The following is a 24,289-nucleotide window of genomic DNA, read 5'->3' on the forward strand; positions in this document are numbered from 1 at the left end:
TTGCAATCCGGGGTCACTGACCCTCTTGCACTAAAAGCCGCGCCACACACTGCAGGTGTTCTGTTCCCGAGAGCTGTGCCACTAAAGGCCGTGCCACACACTGCAGGTGTTCTGTTCCCGACAGCTGTGCCACTAAAGGCCGTGCCACACACTGCAGGTGTTCTGTTCCCGACAGCTGCGCCACTAAAAGCCGCGCCACACACTGCAGGTGTTCTGTTCCCGACAGCTGCGCCACTAAAAGCCGTGCCACACACTGCAGGTGTTCTGTTCCCGAGAGCTGTGCCACTAAAGGCCGTGCCACACACTGCAGGTGTTCTGTTCCCGACAGCTGTGCCACTAAAGGCCGTGCCACACACTGCAGGTGTTCTGTTCCCGACAGCTGTGCCACTAAAAGCCGTGCCACACACTGCAGGTGTTCTGTTCCCGACAGCTGTGCCACTAAAGGCCGTGCCACACACTGCAGGTGTTCTGTTCCCGACAGCTGTGCCACTAAAGGCATTGCCACACTGCAGGTTTTCTGTTCCCGACAGCTGTGCCACTAAAAGCCGCGCCACACACTGCAGGTGTTCTGTTCCCAACAACTGTGCCACTGAAGGCCGCGCCACACACTGCAGATGTTCTGTTCCCGACAGCTGTGCCACTAAAAGCCGCGCCACACACTGCAGGTGTTCTGTTCCCGACAGCTGTGCCACTAAAAGCCGTGCCACACACTGCAGGTGTTCTGTTCCCGACAGCTGTGCCACTAAAAGCCGCGCCACACACTGCAGGTGTTAGGCCGCGCCACACACGGCAGGTGTTGTGTTCCCGACAGCTGTGCCACTAAAAGCCGCACCCCACACTACAGGTGTTCTGTTCCCGACAGCTGTGCCACTAAAAGCCGCGCCACACACTGCAGGTGTTCTGTTCCCGACAGCTGTGCCACTAAAAGCCGCGCCACACACTGCAGGTGTTCTGTTCCCGACAGCTGTGCCACTAAAGGCATTGCCACACACTGCAGGTGTTCTGTTCCCGACAGATGTGCCACTAAAAGCCGCGCCACACATTGCAGGTGTTCTATTCCCGACAGCTGTGCCACTAAAGACCATGCCACACACTGCAGGTGTTCTGTTCCCGACAGCTGCGCCACTAAAAGCCGCGCCACACACTGCAGGTGTTCTGTTCCCGACAGCTGTGCCACTAAAAGCCGCGCCACACACTGCAGGTGTTCTGTTCCCGACAGCTGTGCCACTAAAAGCCGCGCCACACACTGCAGGTGTTCTGTTCCCGACAGCTGTGCCACTAAAAGCCGCGCCACACACTGCACGTGTTCTGTTCCTGACAGCTGTGCCACTAAAAGCCGCGCCAGACACTGCACGTGTTCTGTTCCCGACAGCTGTGCCACTGAAGGCATTGCCACACACTGCAGGTGTTCTGTTCCCGACAGCTGTGCCACTAAAGGCCTTGCCACACACTGCAGGTGTTCTGTTCCCGACAGCTGTGCCACTAAAAGCCGCGCCACACACTGCAGGTGTTCTGTTCCCGACAGCTGTGCCACTAAAAGCCGCGCCACACACTGCAGGTGTTCTGTTCCCGACAGCTGTGCCACTAAAAGCCGCGCCACACACTGCACGTGTTCTGTTCCTGACAGCTGTGCCACTAAAAGCCGCGCCACACACTGCACGTGTTCTGTTCCCGACAGCTGTGCCACTGAAGGCCGCGCCACACACTGCAGGTGTTCTGTTCCCGACAGCTGTGCCACTAAAAGCCGCGCCACACACTGCAGGTGTTCTGTTCCCGACAGCTGCGCCACTAAAAGCCGCGCCACACACTGCAGGTGTTCTGTTCCTGACAGCTGTGCCACTAAAAGCCGCGCCACACACTGCAGGTGTTCTGTTCCCAACAGCTGTGCCACTAAAGGCATTGCCACACACTGCAGGTGTTCTGTTCCCGACAGCTGTGCCACTAAAAGCCGCGCCACACATTGCAGGTGTTCTATTCCTGACAGCTGTGCCACTAAAGGCCATGCCACACACTGCAGGTGTTCTGTTCCCGACAGCTGTGCCACTAAAAGCCGTGCCACACACTGCAGGTGTTCTGTTCCCGACAGCTGTGCCACTAAAGGCCGCGCCACACACTGCAGGTGTTCTGTTCCAGACAGCTGTGCCACTAAAGGTCGCGCCACACACTGCAGGTGTTCTGTTCCCGACAGCTGTGCCACTAAAAGCCGTGCCACACACTGCAGGTGTTAGGCCGCGCCACACACGGCAGGTGTTCTGTTCCCGACAGCTGTGCCACTAAAAGCATTGCTACACACTGCAGGTGTTCTGTTCCCGACAGCTGTGCCACTAAAGGCCGTGCCACACACTGCAGGTGTTCTGTTCCCGACAGCTGTGCCACTAAAGGCCGTGCCACACACTGCAGGTGTTCTGTTCCCGACAGCTGCGCCACTAAAGGCATTGCCACACACTGCAGGTGTTCTGTTCCCGACAGCTGTGCCACTAAAGGCCGTGCCACACACTGCAGGTGTTCTGTTCCCGACAGCTGTGCCACTAAAGGCCGTGCCACACACTGCAGGTGTTCTGTTCCCGACAGCTGCGCCACTAAAAGCCACGCCACACACTGCAGGTGTTCTGTTCCCGACAGCTGTGCCACTAAAAGCCGCGCCACACACTGCAGGTGTTCTGTTCCCGACAGCTGTGCCACTAAAGGCATTGCCACACACTGCAGGTGTTCTGTTCCCGACAGCTGTGCCACTAAAAGCCGTGCCACACACTGCAGGTGTTCTGTTCCCGACAGCTGTGCCACTAAAGGCATTGCCACACACTGCAGGTGTTCTGTTCCCGACAGCTGTGCCGCTAAAGGCTGTGCCACACACTGCAGGTGTTCTGTTCCCGACAGCTGTGCCACTAAAAGCCACGCCACACACTGCAGGTGTTCTGTTCCCGACAGCTGTGCCACTAAAGGCATTGCCACACACTGCAGGTTTTCTGTTCCCGACAGCTGTGCCACTAAAAGCCGCGCCACACACTGCAGGTGTTCTGTTCCCAACAACTGTGCCACTGAAGGCCGCGCCACACACTGCAGATGTTCTGTTCCCGACAGCTGTGCCACTAAAAGCCGCGCCACACACTGCAGGTGTTCTGTTCCCGACAGCTGTGCCACTAAAAGCCGTGCCACACACTGCAGGTGTTCTGTTCCCGACAGCTGTGCCACTAAAAGCCGCGCCACACACTGCAGGTGTTAGGCCGCGCCACACACGGCAGGTGTTGTGTTCCCGACAGCTGTGCCACTAAAAGCCGCGCCACACACTACAGGTGTTCTGTTCCCGACAGCTGTGCCACTAAAAGCCGCGCCACACACTGCAGGTGTTCTGTTCCCGACAGCTGTGCCACTAAAAGCCGTGCCACACACTGCAGGTGTTCTGTTCCCGACAGCTGTGCCACTAAAGGCATTGCCACACACTGCAGGTGTTCTGTTCCCGACAGATGTGCCACTAAAAGCCGCGCCACACATTGCAGGTGTTCTATTCCCGACAGCTGTGCCACTAAAGACCATGCCACACACTGCAGGTGTTCTGTTCCCGACAGCTGTGCCACTAAAAGCCGCGCCACACACTGCAGGTGTTCTGTTCCCGACAGCTGTGCCACTAAAGGCCGCGCCACACACTGCAGGTGTTCTGTTCCCGACAGCTGTGCCACTAAAAGCCGTGCCACACACTGCAGGTGTTAGGCCGCGCCACACACGGCAGGTGTTCTGTTCCCGACAGCTGTGCCACTAAAAGCCGCGCCACACACTGCACGTGTTCTGTTCATGACAGCTGTGCCACTAAAAGCCGCGCCACACACTGCACGTGTTCTGTTCCCGACAGCTGTGCCACTAAAGTCCGCGCCACACACGGCAGGTGTTCTGTTCCCGACAGCTGTGCCACTAAAGGCAGCGCCACACACTGCAGGTGTTCTGTTCCCGACAGCTGTGCCACTAAAAGCCGCGCCACACACTGCAGGTGTTCTATTCCTGACAGCTGTGCCACTAAAAGCCGCGCCACACACTGCAGGTGTTCTGTTCCCGACAGCTGTGCCACTAAAGGCATTGCCACACACTGCAGGTGTTCTGTTCCCGACAGATGTGCCACTAAAAGCCGCGCCACACATTGCAGGTGTTCTATTCCCGACAGCTGTGCCACTAAAGGCCATGCCACACACTGCAGGTGTTCTGTTCCCGACAGCTGTGCCACTAAAGGCCGTGCCACACACTGCAGGTGTTCTGTTCCCGACAGCTGTGCCACTAAAGGCCGTGCCACACACTGCAGGTGTTCTGTTCCCGACAGCTGCGCCACTAAAAGCCGCGCCACACACTGCAGGTGTTCTGTTCCCGACAGCTGTGCCACTAAAAGCCGCGCCACACACTGCAGGTGTCCTGTTCCCGACAGCTGTGCCACTAAAGGCATTGCCACACACTGCAGGTGTTCTGTTCCCGACAGCTGTGCCACTAAAAGCCGCGCCACACACTGCAGGTGTTCTGTTCCCAACAACTGTGCCACTGAAGGCCGCGCCACACACTGCAGGTGTTCTGTTCCCGACAGCTGTGCCACTAAAAGCCGCGCCACACACTGCAGGTGTTCTGTTCCCGACAGCTGTGCTACTAAAAGCCGCGCCACACACTGCAGGTGTTCTGTTCCCGACAGCTGTGCCACTAAAAGCCGCGCCACACACTGCAGGTGTTAGGCCGAGCCACACACGGCAGGTGTTGTGTTCCCGACAGCTGTGCCACTAAAAGCCGCGCCACACACTGCAGGTGTTCTGTTCCCGACAGCTGTGCCACTAAAAGCCGCGCCACACACTGCAGGTGTTCTGTTCCCGACAGCTGTGCCACTAAAGGCATTGCCACACACTGCAGGTGTTCTGTTCCCGACAGATGTGCCACTAAAAGCCGCGCCACACATTGCAGGTGTTCTATTTCCGACAGCTGTGCCACTAAAGGCCATGCCACACACTGCAGGTGTTCTGTTCCCGACAGCTGTGCCACTAAAAGCCGCGCCACACACTGCAGGTGTTCTGTTCCCGACAGCTGTGCCACTAAAGGCCGCGCCACACACTGCAGGTGTTCTGTTCCAGACAGCTGGGCCACTAAAGGCCGCGCCACACACGGCAGGTGTTCTGTTCCTGACAGCTGTGCCACTAAAAGCCGCGCCACACACTGCACGTGTTCTGTTCCTGACAGCTGTGCTACTAAAAGCCGCGCCACACACTGCACGTGTTCTGTTCCCGACAGCTGTGCCACTAAAGTCCGCACCACACACGGCAGGTGTTCTGTTCCCGACAGCTGTGCCACTAAAAGCTGCTCCACACACTGCAGGTGTTCTGTTCCCGACAGCTGTGCCACTAAAGGCCACGCCACACATTGCAGGTGTTCTGTTCCCGACAGCTGTGCCACTAAAGTCCGCACCACACACGGCAGGTGTTCTGTTCCCGACAGCTGTGCGACTAAAAGCTGCACCACACACTGCAGGTGTTCTGTTCCCGACAGCTGTGCCACTAAAGGCCATGCCACACACTGCAGGTGTTCTGTTCCCGACAGCTGTGCCACTAAAGGCCGCGCCACACATTGCAGGTGTTCTGTTCCCGACAGCTGTGCCACTAAAGGCCGCGCCACACACTGCAGGTGTTCTGTTCCCGACAGCTGTGCCACTAAAGGCCGCGCCACACACTGCAGGTGTTCTGTTCCCAACAGCGGTGCCACTAAAAGCCGCGCCACACACTGCAGGTGTTCTGTTCCTGACAGCTGTGCCACTAAAAGCCGCGCCACACACTGCAGGTGTTCTGTTCCCGACAGCTATGCCACTAAAAGCCGCGCCACACACTGCACATGTTCTGTTCCCGACAGCTGTGCCACTAAAGGCCGTGCCACACACTGCAGGTGTTCTGTTCCCATTATGAAGACATGCTCCAGACATGTATGAGTGTTTGTGGGAGCAGGGTTATCCTCTGGGGACCCTGGACCGTTCCACGTCAGCAAACTGGCTACTCCCTGGCCTAGTGGGAAATTATCCTCTAGAAAGCCCACACTGACTATGGCCAGTGTAAAGGCACTGAATATGGCTGGATTACTAGAAAGCCCACACTGACTATGGCCAGTGTAAAGGCACCAGCACTGACTGTGGCCAGTGTAAAGGCACCAGCACTGACTATGGCTGGTTTCGGGGTTCGCTTGCAAGCTGGATCTCCGTTTCTATAGGTCAGGTCCACCCATAGAAAACATCATCTGGATTTTGAGGGTGCTTCTGCCACAGTGCTAGAGATGCCATCACTCTTCTTTTCCATCCTCTGGATGTTGAGGGTGCTTCTGCCACAGTGATAGAGATGCCATAACTCTTCTTTTCTATCCTCTGGAATTTGAGGGTGCTTGTGGCCCAGTGTTAGAGATACCATCACTCTTCTTTTCTATCCTCTGGATTTTGAGGGTGCTTGTGGCCCAGTGTTAGAGATACCATCACTCTTCTCTTCTATCCTCTGGATTTTGAGGGTGCTTGTGCCCCAGTGATAGAGATGCCATCACTTTTCTTTTCTATCCTCTGGATTTTGGGGGTGCTTGTGCCCCAGTGTTAGAGATGCCATCGCTCTTCTTTTCCATCCTCTGGATGTTAAGGGTGCTTGTGCCCCAGTGTTTGAGATCCCATCACTCTTCTTTTCTATCCTCTGGATTTTGAGGGTGCTTCTGCCCCAGTGATAGAGATGCCATCACTCTTCTTTTTCATCCTCTGGATTTTGAGGGTGCTTGTGCCCCAGTGCTAGAGATACCATCACTCTTCTTTTCGATCCTCTGGATTGTGAGGGTGCTTGTGCCCCAGTGTTAGAGATACCATCACTCTTCTTTTCTATCCTCTGGATTTTGGGGGTGCTTGTGCCCCAGTGATAAAGATTTCATCACTCTTCTTTTCTATCCTCTGGATGTTAAGGGTGCTTGTGCCCTCGTGTTAGAGATGCCATCACTCTTCTTTTCCATCCTCTGGATGTTAAGGGTGCTTGTGCCCCATTGTTAGAGATACCATCACTCTTCTTTTCTATCCTCTGGATTGTGAGGGTGCTTGTGCCCCAGTGTTAGAGATACCATCACTCTTCTTTTCTATCCTCTGGATTTTGAGGGTGCTTGTGCCCCAGTGTTAGAGATACCATCACTCTTCTTTTCTATGGAGACAGACGAGTCATGTGACTGGGATTTCCCTTCAGATTTTTTGGGGCCTCCTTGTGAGAAGGATTAGAACCTTTGACCTTAGGTTCCTTGTGCTCACTTTTGTCAGAAGCCTGTTCTTGTACTTTGGGGTTGCTGACTGTGAGTACCCACATACCGTCAGCAGCTTTCGCGAGCTGCCTAGGGTCACTGATATTCGTGTCCACTAGATGCTGGGGAAATGCAGCCTCACAACGTTTAAGAATATGCTCACATGCGACCAATCTACATTCCCTCAAATGTGTTCACTTTGCTTCCTGCCCCCCCCCCACTCAGATACTTCAGAGACAAATGTGTAAATGCCTCGGAAGTTTGATTGCCCCTTTCTGAGAGTTCTCTAAAATTCCTGAGGCGTTGCTTTGGGATTTTGCAAAACTTCCATGAGGTCGACTTTAATTGAGGATCAAACAGGCTTCTCGTTAGTAGCCAGATGAATAATAACATCAGTGCCAGGGTACGCACATTCTACTCAGTAGCCAGATGAATGATAACATCAGGCCAGGGTACGCGCAGTCTCCTCAGTAGCCAGATGAATGATATCATCAGTGCCAGGGTACGCGCAGTCTCCTCAGTAGCCAGATGAATGATATCATCAGTGCCAGGGTACGCGCATTCTCCTCAGTAGCCAGATGAATGATAACATCAGTGCCAGGGTACGCGCAGTCTCCTCAGTAGCCTGATGAATGATAACATCAGGCCAGGGTACGCGCATTCTCCTCAGTAGCCAGATGAATGATATCATCAGTGCCAGGGTACGCGCAGTCTCCTTATTAGCCAGATAAATGATAACATCAGTGCCAGGGTACGTACATTCTCCTCAGTAGCCAGATGAATGATAACAAAAGTGCCAGGGTACGTGCAGTCTCCTCAGTAGCCAGATGAATGATAACATCAGTGCCAGGGTACGCGCATTCTCCTCAGTAGCCAGATTAATGATAACATCAGTGCCAGGGTACACGCATTCTCCTCAGTAGCCAGATGAATGATAACATCAGTGCCAGGGTACGTGCAGTCTCCTCAGTAGCCAGATGAATGATAACATCAGTGCCAGGGTACGCGCATTCTCCTCAGTAGCCAGATGAATGATAACATCAGTGCCAGGGTACACACAGTCTCCTCAGTAGCCAGATGAATGATATCACCAGTGCCAGGGTACACACATTCTCCTCAGTAGCCAGATGAATGATAACATCAGTCCCAGGGTACACACAGTCTTCTCAGTATCCAGATGAATGATAACATCAGTGCCAGGGTACACGCATTCTCCTCAGTAGCCAGATGAATGATAACATCAGTGCAAGGGTACACGCAGTCTTCTCAGTAGCCAGATGAATGATAACATCAGTGCCAGGGTACGCACATTCTACTCAGTAGCCAGATGAATGATAACATCAGGCCAGGGTACGCGCAGTCTCCTCAGTAGCCAGATGAATGATATCATCAGTGCCAGGGTACGCGCATTCTCCTCAGTAGCCAGATGAATGATAACATCAGTGCCAGGGTACGCGCAGTCTCCTCAGTAGCCTGATGAATGATAACATCAGGCCAGGGTACGCGCATTCTCCTCAGTAGCCAGATGAATGATATCATCAGTGCCAGGGTACGCGCAGTCTCCTTATTAGCCAGATGAATGATAACATCAGTGCAAGGGTACACGCAGTCTTCTCAGTATCCAGATGAATGATAACATCAGTGCCAGGGTACGCACATTCTACTCAGTAGCCAGATGAATGATAACATCAGGCCAGGGTACGCGCAGTCTCCTCAGTAGCCAGATGAATGATATCATCAGTGCCAGGGTACGCGCAGTCTCCTCAGTAGCCAGATGAATGATATCATCAGTGCCAGGGTACGCGCATTCTCCTCAGTAGCCAGATGAATGATAACATCAGTGCCAGGGTACGCGCAGTCTCCTCAGTAGCCTGATGAATGATAACATCAGGCCAGGGTACGCGCATTCTCCTCAGTAGCCAGATGAATGATATCATCAGTGCCAGGGTACGCGCAGTCTCCTTATTAGCCAGATAAATGATAACATCAGTGCCAGGGTACGTACATTCTCCTCAGTAGCCAGATGAATGATAACAAAAGTGCCAGGGTACGTGCAGTCTCCTCAGTAGCCAGATGAATGATAACATCAGTGCCAGGGTACGCGCATTCTCCTCAGTAGCCAGATTAATGATAACATCAGTGCCAGGGTACACGCATTCTCCTCAGTAGCCAGATGAATGATAACATCAGTGCCAGGGTACGCGCATTCTCCTCAGTAGCCAGATGAATGATAACATCAGTGCCAGGGTACACACAGTCTCCTCAGTAGCCAGATGAATGATATCACCAGTGCCAGGGTACACACATTCTCCTCAGTAGCCAGATGAATGATAACATCAGTCCCAGGGTACACACAGTCTTCTCAGTATCCAGATGAATGATAACATCAGTGCCAGGGTACACGCATTCTCCTCAGTAGCCAGATGAATGATAACATCAGTGCCAGGGTACACGCATTCTCCTCAGTAGCCAGATGAATGATAACATCAGTGCCAGGGTACACACAGTCTCCTCAGTAGCCAGATGAATGATAACATCAGTGCCATGGTACGTGCATTCTCCTCAGTAGCCAGATGAATAATAACATCAGTGCCAGGGAACGCGTATTCTCCTCAGTAGCCAGATGAATGATAACATCAGTGCCAGGGTACGCGCAGTCTCCTCAGTAGCAAGATGAATGATAACATCAGTGCCATGGTACGTGCATTCTCCTCAGTAGCCAGATGAATGATAACATCAGTGCCAGGGTACGCGCATTCTCCTCAGTAGCCAGATTAATGATAACATCAGTGCCAGGGTACACGCATTCTCCTCAGTAGCCAGATGAAGAATAAGATCAGTGCAAGGGTACACGCAGTCTCCTCAGTAGCCAGATGAATGATAACATCAGTGCCAGGGTACACGTATTCTCCTCAGTAGCCAGATGAAGGATAACACCAGTGCCAGGGTACGCGCATTCTCCTCAGTAGCCAGATGAAGGATAACATCAGTGCCAGCGTACGCACATTCTCCTCAGTACCCAGATGAATGATAACATCAGTGCCATGGTACGTGCATTCTCCTCAGTAGCCAGATGAAGGATAACATCAGTGCCAGGGTACGCGCATTCTCCTCAGTAGCCAGATGAATGATAACATCAGTGCCAGGGTACGCGCATTCTCCTCAGTAGCCAGATGAATGATAACATCAGTGCCAGGGTACGCACAGTCTCCTCAGTAGCCAGATGAATGATAACATCAGTGCCAGGGAACGCGCATTCTCCTCAGTAGCCAGATGAATAATAACATCAGTACCAGGGAACGCGTATTCTCCTCAGTAGCCAGATGAAGGATAACATCAGTGCCAGGGTACGCGCAGTCTCCTCAGTAGCCAGATGAATGATAACATCAGTGCCAGGGAACGCGTATTCTCCTCAGTAGCCAGATGAATAATAACATCAGTGCCAGGGAACGCGTATTCTCCTCAGTAGCCAGATGAATGATAACATCAGTGCCATGGTACGCGCATTCTCCTCAGTAGCCAGATGAAGGATAACATCAGTGCCATGGTACGTGCATTCTCCTCAGTAGCCAGATGAAGGATAACATCAGTGCCAGGGAACGCGTATTCTCCTCAGTAGCCAGATGAAGGATAACATCAGTGCCATGGTACGTGCATTCTCCTCAGTAGCCAGATGAAGGATAACATCAGTGCCAGGGAACGCGTATTCTCCTCAGTAGCCAGATGAAGGATAACATCAGTGCCAGGGTACACACAGTCTCCTCAGTAGCCAGATGAATGATAACATCAGTGCCATGGTATGTGCATTCTCCTCAGTAGCCAGATGAAGGATAACATCAGTGCCAGGGAAAGCGTATTCTCCTCAGTAGCCAGATGAAGGATAACATCAGTGCCAGGGTACACACAGTCTCCTCAGTAGCCAGATGAATGATAACATCAGTGCTATGGTATGTGCATTCTCCTCAGTAGCCAGATGAAGGATAACATCAGTGCCAGGGAACGCGTATTCTCCTCAGTAGCCAGATGAATGATAACATCAGTGCCAGGGTACGCGTATTCTTCTCAGTAGCTAGATGAATGATAACATCAGTGCCAGGGAACGCGTATTCTCCTCAGTAGCCAGATGAATGATAACATCAGTGCCATGGTACGTGCATTCTCCTCAGTAGCCAGATGAATGATATCATCAGTGCCAGGGTACGTGCAGTCTCCTCAGTAGCCAGATGAATGATAACACCAGTGCCAGGGTACGTACATTCTCCTCAGTAGCCAGATGAATGATAACATCAGTGCCCGGGTACGTGCAGTCTCCTCAGTAGCCAGATGAATGATAACATCAGTGCCAGGGTACGCGCATTCTCCTCAGTAGCCAGATTAATGATAACATCAGTGCCAGGGTACACGCATTCTCCTCAGTAGCCAGATGAATGATAACATCAGTGCCAGGGTACGTGCAGTCTCCTCAGTCGCCAGATGAATGATAACATCAGTGCCAGGGTACGCGCATTCTCCTCAGTAGCCAGATGAATGATAACATCAGTGCCAGGGTACACACAGTCTCCTCAGTAGCCAGATGAATGATATCACCAGTGCCAGGGTACACGCATTCTCCTCAGTAGCCAGATGAATGATAACATCAGTTCCAGGGTACACACAGTCTTCTCAGTATCCAGATGAATGATAACATCAGTGCCAGGGTACACGCATTCTCCTCAGTAGCCAGATGAATGATAACATCAGTGCCAGGGTACACGCAGTCTTCTCAGTAGCCAGATGAATGATAACATCAGTGCCAGGGTACACGCATTCTCCTCAGTAGCCAGATGAATGATAACATCAGTGCCAGGGTACGCGCAATCTCCTCAGTAGCCAGATGAATGATAACATCAGTGCCATGGTACGTGCATTCTCCTCAGTAGCCAGATGAATGATAACATCAGTGCCAGGGTACGCGCATTCTCCTCAGTAGCCAGATTAATGATAACATCAGTGCCAGGGTACACGCATTCTCCTCAGTAGGCAGATGAAGAATAACATCAGTGCAAGGGTACACACAGTCTCCTCAGTAGCCAGATGAATGATAACATCAGTGCCAGGGTACGCGTATTCTCCTCAGTAGCCAGATGAACGATAGCATCAGTGCCAGGGTACGCGCAGTCTCCTCAGTAGCCAGATGAAGGATAACATCAGTGCCAGGGTACACGCATTCTCCTCAGTAGCCTGATGAATGATAACATCAGTGCCAGGGTACACACAGTCTTCTCAGTAGCCAGATGAATGATAACATCAGTGCCAGGGTACGCACAGTCTCCTCAGTAGCCAGATGAATGATAACATCAGTGCCATGGTACGCGCATTCTCCTCAGTAGCCAGATGAAGGATAACATCAGTGCCATGGTACGTGCATTCTCATCAGTAGCCAGATGAAGGATAACATCAGTGCCAGGGAACGCGTATTCTCCTCAGTAGCCAGATGAATGATAACACCAGTGCCAGGGTACACGCAGTCTCCTGAGTAGCCAGATGAATGATAACATCAGTGCCAGGGTACGCGCAGTCTCCTCAGTAGCCAGATGAATGATAACACCAGTGCCAGGGTACGCGTATTCTCCTCAGTAGCCAGATGAATGATAACATCAGTGCCAGGGTACACGCAGTCTTCTCAGTAGCAAGATGAATGATAACATCAGTGCCAGGGTACGCACAGTCTCCTCAGTAGCCAGATGAATGATAACATCAGTGCCGGGGTACGTGCAGTCTCCTCAGTAGCCAGATGAATGATATCACCAGTGCCAGGGTACACGCAGTCTCCTCAGTAGCCAGATGAATGATATCACCAGTGCCAGGGTACACGCAGTCTCCTCAGTAGCCAGATGAAGGATAACACCAGTGCCAGGGTACGCGCATTCTCCTCAGTAGCCAGATGAATGATAACATCAGTGCCATGGTACGTGCATTCTCCTCAGTAGCCAGATGAAGGATAACATCAGTGCCAGGGATCGCGTATTCTCCTCAGTAGCCAGATGAATGATAACATCAGTGCCAGGGTACGTGCATTCTCCTCAGTAGCCAGATGAAGGATAACATCAGTGCCAGGGAACGCGTATTCTCCTCAGTAGCCAGATGAATGATAACATCAGTGCCAGGGAACGCGTATTCTCCTCAGCAGCCAGATGAATGATAACATCAGTGCCAGGGAACACACAGTCTCCTCAGTAGCCAGATGAATGATAACATCAGTTCCAGGGTACGCGCATTCTCCTCAGTAGCCAGATGAATGATAACATCAGTGCCAGGGTACGCGCATTCTCCTCAGTAGCCAGATGAACTATATCATCAGTGCCAGGGTACACGCAGTCTCCTCAGTAGCCAGATGAATGATATCATCGGTGCCAGGGTACGCGCAGTCTCCTCAGTAGCCAGATGAATGATATCATCAGTGCCAGGGTACGCGCATTCTCCTGAGTAGCCAGATGAATGATAACATCAGTGCCAGGGTACGCGTATTCTTCTCAGTAGCTAGATGAAGGATAACATCAGTGCCAGGGTACGCGTATTCTTCTCAGTAGCTAGATGATAACATCAGTGCCAGGGAACGCGTATTCTTCTCAGTAGCTAGATGAATAACATCAGTGCCAGGGTACACGCAGTCTCCTCAGTAGCCAGATGAATGATAACATCAGTGCCAGGGTACGCGTATTCTTCTCAGTAGTTAGATGAATGATAACATCAGTGCCAGGGAACGCGCAGTCTCCTCAGTAGCCAGATGAAGGATAACATCAGTGCCATGGTACGTGCATTCTCCTCAGTAGCCAGATGAAGGATAACATCAGTGCCAGGGAACGCGTATTCTCCTCAGTAGCCAGATGAAGGATAACATCAGTGCCAGGGTACACACAGTCTCCTCAGTAGCCAGATGAATGATAACATCAGTGCCATGGTATGTGCATTCTCCTCAGTAGCCAGATGAAGGATAACATCAGTGCCAGGGAAAGCGTATTCTCCTCAGTAGCCAGATGAAGGATAACATCAGTGCCAGGGTACACACAGTCTCCTCAGTAGCCAGATGAATGATAACATCAGTGCTATGGTATGTGCATTCTCCTCAGTAGCCAGATGAAGGATAACATCAGTGCCAGGGAACGCGTATTCTCCTCAGTAGCCAGATGAATGATAACATCAGTGCCAGGGTACGCGTATTCTTCTCAGTAGCTAGATGAATGATAACATCAGTGCCAGGGAACGCGTATTCTCCTCAGTAGCCAGATGAATGATAACATCAGTGCCATGGTACGTGCATTCTCCTCAGTAGCCAGATGAATGATATCATCAGTGCCAGGGTACGTGCAGTCTCCTCAGTAGCCAGATGAATGATAACACCAGTGCCAGGGTACGTACATTCTCCTCAGTAGCCAGATGAATGATAACATCAGTGCCCGGGTACGTGCAGTCTCCTCAGTAGCCAGATGAATGATAACATCAGTGCCAGGGTACGCGCATTCTCCTCAGTAGCCAGATTAATGATAACATCAGTGCCAGGGTACACGCATTCTCCTCAGTAGCCAGATGAATGATAACATCAGTGCCAGGGTACGTGCAGTCTCCTCAGTCGCCAGATGAATGATAACATCAGTGCCAGGGTACGCGCATTCTCCTCAGTAGCCAGATGAATGATAACATCAGTGCCAGGGTACACACAGTCTCCTCAGTAGCCAGATGAATGATATCACCAGTGCCAGGGTACACGCATTCTCCTCAGTAGCCAGATGAATGATAACATCAGTTCCAGGGTACACACAGTCTTCTCAGTATCCAGATGAATGATAACATCAGTGCCAGGGTACACGCATTCTCCTCAGTAGCCAGATGAATGATAACATCAGTGCCAGGGTACACGCAGTCTTCTCAGTAGCCAGATGAATGATAACATCAGTGCCAGGGTACACGCATTCTCCTCAGTAGCCAGATGAATGATAACATCAGTGCCAGGGTACGCGCAATCTCCTCAGTAGCCAGATGAATGATAACATCAGTGCCATGGTACGTGCATTCTCCTCAGTAGCCAGATGAATGATAACATCAGTGCCAGGGTACGCGCATTCTCCTCAGTAGCCAGATTAATGATAACATCAGTGCCAGGGTACACGCATTCTCCTCAGTAGGCAGATGAAGAATAACATCAGTGCAAGGGTACACACAGTCTCCTCAGTAGCCAGATGAATGATAACATCAGTGCCAGGGTACGCGTATTCTCCTCAGTAGCCAGATGAACGATAGCATCAGTGCCAGGGTACGCGCAGTCTCCTCAGTAGCCAGATGAAGGATAACATCAGTGCCAGGGTACACGCATTCTCCTCAGTAGCCTGATGAATGATAACATCAGTGCCAGGGTACACACAGTCTTCTCAGTAGCCAGATGAATGATAACATCAGTGCCAGGGTACGCACAGTCTCCTCAGTAGCCAGATGAATGATAACATCAGTGCCATGGTACGCGCATTCTCCTCAGTAGCCAGATGAAGGATAACATCAGTGCCATGGTACGTGCATTCTCATCAGTAGCCAGATGAAGGATAACATCAGTGCCAGGGAACGCGTATTCTCCTCAGTAGCCAGATGAATGATAACACCAGTGCCAGGGTACACGCAGTCTCCTGAGTAGCCAGATGAATGATAACATCAGTGCCAGGGTACGCGCAGTCTCCTCAGTAGCCAGATGAATGATAACACCAGTGCCAGGGTACGCGTATTCTCCTCAGTAGCCAGATGAATGATAACATCAGTGCCAGGGTACACGCAGTCTTCTCAGTAGCAAGATGAATGATAACATCAGTGCCAGGGTACGCACAGTCTCCTCAGTAGCCAGATGAATGATAACATCAGTGCCGGGGTACGTGCAGTCTCCTCAGTAGCCAGATGAATGATATCACCAGTGCCAGGGTACACGCAGTCTCCTCAGTAGCCAGATGAATGATATCACCAGTGCCAGGGTACACGCAGTCTCCTCAGTAGCCAGATGAAGGATAACACCAGTGCCAGGGTACGCGCATTCTCCTCAGTAGCCAGATGAATGATAACATCAGTGCCATGGTACGTGCATTCTCCTCAGTAGCCAGATGAAGGATAACATCAGTGCCAGGGATCGCGTATTCTCCTCAGTAGCCAGATGAATGATAACATCAGTGCCAGGGTACGTGCATTCTCCTCAGTAGCCAGATGAAGGATAACATCAGTGCCAGGGAACGCGTATTCTCCTCAGTAGCCAGATGAATGATAACATCAGTGCCAGGGAACGCGTATTCTCCTCAGCAGCCAGATGAATGATAACATCAGTGCCAGGGAACACACAGTCTCCTCAGTAGCCAGATGAATGATAACATCAGTTCCAGGGTACGCGCATTCTCCTCAGTAGCCAGATGAATGATAACATCAGTGCCAGGGTACGCGCATTCTCTTCAGTAGCCAGATGAACTATATCATCAGTGCCAGGGTACACGCAGTCTCCTCAGTAGCCAGATGAATGATATCATCGGTGCCAGGGTACGCGCAGTCTCCTCAGTAGCCAGATGAATGATATCATCAGTGCCAGGGTACGCGCATTCTCCTGAGTAGCCAGATGAATGATAACATCAGTGCCAGGGTACGCGTATTCTTCTCAGTAGCTAGATGAAGGATAACATCAGTGCCAGGGTACGCGTATTCTTCTCAGTAGCTAGATGATAACATCAGTGCCAGGGAACGCGTATTCTTCTCAGTAGCTAGATGAATAACATCAGTGCCAGGGTACACGCAGTCTCCTCAGTAGCCAGATGAATGATAACATCAGTGCCAGGGTACGCGTATTCTTCTCAGTAGTTAGATGAATGATAACATCAGTGCCAGGGAACGCGCAGTCTCCTCAGTAGCCAGATGAATGATAACATCAGTGCCAGGGTACGTGCATTCTCCTCAGTAGCCAGATGAATGATAACATCAGTGCCAGGGAACGCGTATTCTCCTCAGCAGCCAGATGAATGATAACATCAGTGCCAGGGAACACACAGTCTCCTCAGTAGCCAGATGAATGATAACATTAGTGCCAGGGTACGCGCATTTTCCTCAGTAGCCAGATTAATGATAACATCAGTGCCAGGGTACGTGCATTCTCCTCAGTAGCCAGATGAACTATATCATCAGTGCCAGGGTACACGCAGTCTCCTCAGTAGCCAGATGAATGATATCATCAGTGCCAGGGTACGCGCAGTCTCCTCAGTAGCCAGATGAATGATATCATCAGTGCCAGGGTACGCGCATTCTCCTGAGTAGCCAGATGAATGATAACATCAGTGCCAGGGTACGCGTATTCTTCTCAGTAGCTAGATGAAGGATAACATCAGTGCCAGGGTACGCGTATTCTTCTCAGTAGCTAGATGATAACATCAATGCCAGGGAACGCGTATTCTTCTCAGTAGCTAGATGAATAACATCAGTGCCAGGGTACGCGCAGTCTCCTCAGTAGCCAGATGAATGATAACATCAGTGCCAGGGTACGCGTATTCTTCTCAGTAGTTAGATGAATGATAACATCAGTGCCAGGGAACGCGCAGTCTCCTCAGTAGCCAGATGAATGATAACATCAGTGCCAGGGTACGTGCATTCTCCTCAGTAGCCAGATGAATGATAACATCAGTGCCAGGGTACGCGTATTCTTCTCAATAGCTAGATGAATGATAACATCAGTGCCAGGGAACGCGTATTCTTCTCAGTAGCTAGATGAATGATAACATCAGTGCCAGGGAACGCGTATTCTTCTCAGTAGCTAGATGAATGATAACATCAGTGCCAGGGTACGCACATTCTCCTCAGTAGCCAGATGAATGATAACATCAGTGCCAGGGTACGCACATTCTTCTCAGTAGCCAGATGAAGGATAACATCAGTGCCAGGGTACGCACATTCTTCTCAGTAGCTAGATGAATGATAACATCAGTGCCAGGGAACGCGTATTCTTCTCAGTAGCTAGATGAATGATAACATCAGTGCCAGGGTACGCACATTCTCCTCAGTAGCCAGATGAATGATAACATCAGTGCCAGGGTACGCACATTCTTCTCAGTAGCCAGATGAAGGATAACACCAGTGCCAGGGTACACACAGTCTCCTCAGTAGCCAGATGAATGAGATCACCAGTGCCAGGGTACGCACAGTCTTCTCAGTAGCCAGATGAATGATAACATCAGTGCCAGGGTATGCACAGTCTCCTCAGTAGCCAGATGAAGAATAACATCAGTGCAAGGGTATGCGCAGTCTCCTCAGTAGCCAGATGAATGATAACATCAGTGCCAGGATACGCACATTCTTCTCAGTAGCCAGATGAAGGATAACATCAGTGCCAGGGTACACACAGTCTCCTCAGTAGCCAGATGAATGAGATCACCAGTGCCAGGGTACACACAGTCTCCTCAGTAGCCAGATGAATGATAACATCAGTGCCAGGGTACGCGCAGGGTGAAGTAACACCCATCACTTTGAAATGTTCTATTTACACATTACATGGTCTATGGTTTATTGCACAATATTGCCCTCCCCTGCTGGTCTTGACCACATCTGGGCTGTGGTATTTGGAGTGGTATCTGTGTTGCAACAACACGTACCTAGGAGAGTTTTAAAATACATCTTAAATGTGTACGTTTACATTTATAGTTAATACACTTTGATAAAGAAGAATCAGACGGCACCTTACCTCAGCCTCTGGATTTTGCAGCCGGGATCTTCCAGTCCTTTGCACAGCGCCTTCACTCCAGAGTCCTCCAGTTTACTGTCACTCAGGTCGAGCTCTGTGAGAGATGGTTTTCCTCTGATAAGAGAGGCGAGATCTGAGCAGCACGCAGCAGTGAGAGAGCAGTCACTGAACCTGCAGGAGAAAGAGAGATCCAGCAGAGCATGAACCGGGACATCTCAGCTTCAGTGCATCTTCACTCCCCTCTCATCCATGATATCCTGCCATCATGTACACTCCAGGGCCCCATCCCGCCAGAGATCAAAAGACTAGAGGCAGACCCCGATCTCTGATTTATGGCTGAAACAAGTAGAAATCCAAAATCTGCAGGGACAGATGTGATAATCCTATAAGTACGCATCCGCGCTGGCGCAAGTCATAGTTAAGCTTAAGACGAAGGCTCTGTGGCGTTTCAGAACATTACATTTCTAAATAACGTTTGAATGCTTGCATGAAAAAATCAGAACACATCCCAGAGGATTATTTGGAGGCAGCCGCATGTGCGTGCACATTTACACATTTCTACATGAGTGGCTTCATAGATGTTACTTTCATTGCGTTTTGAACAGCTTTGAACATGGAGTTTATCCATTGGCAAAAAAAAATAACATGTGTCCCAAATATCTCAAAATTGGCCCCTTCGATGTTCCTAATGTTTTACAGGAGCCTAAACATGTATTGCAAGTCGACTTGGCCAATTTTGAGACATTAAGGATTGAAAATGTACCTAATAAAACATCTCTGGAGAAGAAAATGTAAAAATGTGTTTATATTGTAAATATTTAGACAAAAATAAACTACCTATTCGTTCAATTATAACTAACATGAAATCCCAACCTATTCCCAAAACTTTAGAACATTTGAACTTCTATGAACATAAATTACTCAATTAGTAAGACCTTTTCAAACACTTGTATGCATACAAACAAAGTCGTGAAAAAGGCCAGCTAAGTAGTTCCCATTAAATATGTATGATAATATCTAAGGTGTAAGTCGTGCTATTAAAAACACGCTATTAGTTTTAATTAATGGAGTCCCAACAAAATGTACAGAAATATGTCAAGAAATTGTTGATTTGCACCAAGTGGCCCAATGTTTAAAAGCAAACCATAAACATTGTGAACATGTACATGTCGAAGATCATATTTATTTATTTATTTGTTTTGACATTTGTAGAGCACACCGAACCCGGGGGCATCTGGGCGCTGGTTACATGGAAAGCTTAGTTACAGAGGTTACCAGGAAATGCAGTAGGTATTTAGATGACATTATGTACATTAGTTCATAGCATGTACATTGAAGGCGTTAGTTACCATAGCAGTTGCCGGAGATGTGGGGTATACATTTGTCTAGCGCAGCTTATCTAGCTCGGGTTAGGTTTGAATTTGAACTTTGAAGAAGATGTCAGTGAAAAACACCTGCAGTGTGAAAAGGTTGCACTAGAAAATACACCATCCACCCTTTAATAGGAGACTCAATGGAATTATTTCAGATGAGAGAAGCAAAGGGTAGATGATTATGTGTCTGGGATAAATATGTAGAAAGATGCTTTGCCCAGTTGTTCCCCACTGGAGAGGGTGGAGGATGAAAGGGCAGACCGGTATAAGTGTGATCAGAATATAGAACTAGTCGCATGCATTCAACAGACCCTAGATTTAGACGAAATCATGAATATATATGTGACTTACTTTATGAAATTGAATTAGCAATTCTATGGGCCTCATTAGGAGTTGGGCGGTATTACTGCGGTGAATCCACTGGAATACCGCCCAATGAATTTACTGTTACCGCCAATTGGTCGGGCGGAATTACCGCTGGATTACAAGTGGCGGTGTAAATCCCCATTTTTTATGATTCCATAGGACTCTATGGAGCTTTTTTGGGGGAATTACTGCTGCGGTAATTCCACAGCGGTAATTCGGCAACAGTAATTCTGCAGATTCTGCCGATTTTTCAGCATACAGTTGGAGGATTTAGCCTGATGCTTGAGGTTAAATTCTCCACACCAGGTCCATACTCAGTTACCACCAATTTATTGCCCCTCCTCCATACTTGCAATGAAGCCCTATGTTACAGAGTTGCCCAAACGCTCAATACAGGGAGAGGATATAGAAAAATGACGGCTTCACACTCGTGGAAACAGTTCAAGCTATTGATCAAGTGTTAGAAAGTAGCATTACAAATATCCTAGCTAATATTTTTATTTATTTTTATTTTATTGAGCATGTGTAAGGCGCTTTATACAACAGAATTCTGTTTCAAAGCGTCACAAGGCTAAATGGGAAGGAAACAGGGGAATAATAACAGTGGCAAAAAAAACAGTAATATATATATATATGTAGTTAAGGTTAAGTTGCTAATCCCATAGGAAGAGCACTTTTTGGGTGGCTTATAATTTCGCTCCCCCTGGACGAATCCTCACCAAACTTTGCACAAATATATGGCCCACTCTGAATTAATTTGAAAAGTTTGGTGAGGCTTGGTCCAGGGGGGGCAATGTTATAGGGGTGTCCCAAAACTTCTGTTTTTCCCATAGACTGAATGGGGAAAAAACTTTGCTCATGCCTACAGTCCAAACCGCTGGACGGATTTTCACCAAATTTGTGGCAGGAGCAGCTGCTTGGTCCCGAAAGTGTACTTTTGTGAAAATCCGTCCTGTAGTTTTTTTTTAAAAACAATCAAAAAGTAGGTCTGAAAAAATGAGTGGTATCTATGTCCGCTCCGCGGACACACTTCCCTGTTCGCTCTGCAGACAGGAAACCGATTGGCTAATCGGCTCGCGTCATGTCCGCAGACATGTGACGTGTTCGCTGATTGGATGGTGAAGAGCGTGAAGTGCATCAGATTGTTCCGATGCGCCCGCCATCTTAGATCCGCGGACATCCGCAGACAGCGCGGTGCCAAATGGGGGAGAAATACAACTTTGGCAAGTTTGTTTGTTTATTTTATTTGTATAGCGCTCCAAACCCAGGGGTAGAAGGGCGCTTAAGAATACGGTTACAGTGTTGAGAAGTATCTTTGTGTTGCATACTTCGTGCATACTTATAATACATACATATATATACATTTATCAATATACAGTTCCAATGAATATACAGTACATGAGCCAGTTACCGCACAGGGGTGAGAGGTCTGGTGTTAGTGGGGCTACTCTTTGTTTAGGAGCCAGCTGATGACCTGCTTCCTGAAGGTCTGGAAGGACTTGATAGTTTTGATGTTGAGAGGTAGGGTGTTCCAGAGTTGGGGGGCAAGTACTGTGAAGCTTGCCCCTCCAGCTCTTATTAGGTGGAATCTGGGCACTGTCAAACATAGAGTGTTGGAAGATCTGGTGGATCTGGTGGCAGGTTTCATGGTGAATTTGTTAGCTAGGTATGGTGGTGCTAGGTGATTGAGGGACTTGTACGTGAGGCAGATGGTTTTTAAATCAATTTTTTGGCGTATGAAGAGCCATTTGCAGGCTTTCCTAGTAGCGGAGATATGCTCTCGTCTGGGAATGTTGAGGGCTGTGCGCAGAGCGTTGTTTTGTAGTACCTGCAGCTTGTTGAGTACGGATTGGTTAGCACCTATGTACAGGCTGTTGCAGTAGTCCAATTTGGATTGTATGAGGGCTCTGGCGAGGGTGAGGCAGCTGTTGGGTGATAGGAATGGTCTACTGGCCCTTATGAGCTTGCCGGTGTAAGCAGCGGCTGAGGCGGTCATGTTGGTGTGTTTGGAAAGGTTGGTGTTGGCATCCAGGTAGAAGCCAAGGGTTTTCACACTTTTGGCAACCGGGATGGTGTGACCATCGATCGTGATGTTGTTGTAACTAGGATTGAGTTTAGTTAGGGTGTTGGGGGAGCCGACGATGAGGAGCTCTGTCTTCTCATCATTCAGGCAGAGGCCATGCGAGGCCATCCATGCCTGAATGATGGAGAATATTTCGTTGATCCGGGCGACGTCTGCTTGGTAATTGCCTGTGATGGTGAGGAGTATCTGGGTGTCATCAGCGTAATTTGTGTAGGTGACACCCAGGTGGTCCAGTTGGTCAAATAGAGGCTTTGTAAATATGTTGTACAAAGTGGGGGATACACAGGATCCCTGTGGGACCCCGCATGTGATGGGGATGGGGTCTGCTGCAGCTGTTGTTGAGAAGACCCGCATGGTTCTGTTTGCCAGGAAGGATTGTATCCATGTGATGGCAGAGGAGGAGAAGTGGGCTGCAGTGGCTAAGTGGCTACAAAGGATTTCATGGCTGACCAGGTCAAAGGCCGCTGAGAGGTCTAGGAGGAGTAGGATTGCGGCATTGCCCTTGTCTTTAATTTCATCAATCTGGCTTTTGAGATCAACAAGGGCAGTTTCCGTTCCGTGTTGAGGTCTGAAGCCAGATTGACGTATTCCTAGCAGTTGGTTGGATTCCAAGTATTCCTGAATTTGGATGTAGGCAACTCTGTCCAGGATTTTTAGTAGGAAGGGGACTGTGGTGATGGGCCTGTAGTTGGTGGGTATGGCTGGGTCGAGGGATTGTTTTTTCAGGAGTGGGAGAACCCATGATTGTTTTAGGTTGCTAGGGATCGAGTTATTGGTGAAGGATAGGTTGATAAGTTTGGTGATGAAGGGGGAAAGCTCTCTAGCTGCATCTTTTATGATCTGGGCGGGACAGCTGTCTCCTTTGCAGTTTGATGGTTTCAAGGAGATGATGATTTTTTGGACTTCCGTAATGGTGACTTTCTTAAACGAGAAGCCTGAGCTAGTATTGTTAGGCGTGGGTAGACTAGGGTTGGTGACCTTGTTATTGGAGAGTTGTTGGCGTTTGTCCTCAATTTTGGTTTGGAGTCCTGAGATTTTATTGTTGAGGGCGTTTTGGATGCTGGTGCACCAGGATTTGTCTTTCAGACAGGTGTCTGGAGGTGAGATAGGGTTTTCTAGTTCCTTCAGAATTTTAAATAATTCTTTGGTGGAGGAGCCTGCCTGAACAATCCTGGTGTTGTATACATCTTTTTTGGTGCGAATTATCTCGCTTTTGTAAAGTGAGGATAAGTTTTTGAGGTTGGATTTGTTTTCTGCGGACGGGTTAGCTTTCCAAGTGTGTTGTGCCTTGGCTTTCTCTTTTCTGAGTAATTTGAGCTCAGGGCTGTACCACGAGTTCAGATGAGCTTTAGGTTTGTCTTTGCGTATTTTCAGGGGTGCAACGGTATCCATTGCCTTGGCCATGGAGACATTGAAGGTGTCAATCAGCAGGTTTAAGTCAGCGTTGGCTGGGAGAGCATTGAGGGTGGGTAGGACTAATGGTAGTAG

General features: G+C 49.6%; 1 protein-coding gene across 4 annotated transcripts in view; it reads right to left on the reverse strand.

Moving 5' to 3' along the window:
• LOC138511134 (NACHT, LRR and PYD domains-containing protein 3-like) overlaps positions 1-24,289 on the reverse strand; it is a 703,807-nt gene that overhangs the window by 253,091 nt on the left and 426,427 nt on the right. For all 4 annotated transcript variants that reach the window (XM_069626620.1, XM_069626622.1, XM_069626619.1 and 1 more), the window contains one exon: positions 18,980-19,150. In XM_069626620.1, the coding sequence (XP_069482721.1) occupies positions 18,980-19,150 (171 nt within the window). The remainder of the gene's footprint in view (positions 1-18,979; positions 19,151-24,289) is intronic.

Source organism: Ambystoma mexicanum, chromosome 6p (genome assembly GCF_040938575.1).
Source record: "Ambystoma mexicanum isolate Mex_15411 chromosome 6p, UKY_AmexF1_1, whole genome shotgun sequence".
NCBI classification, from domain to species: Eukaryota; Metazoa; Chordata; class Amphibia; order Caudata; family Ambystomatidae; genus Ambystoma; species Ambystoma mexicanum.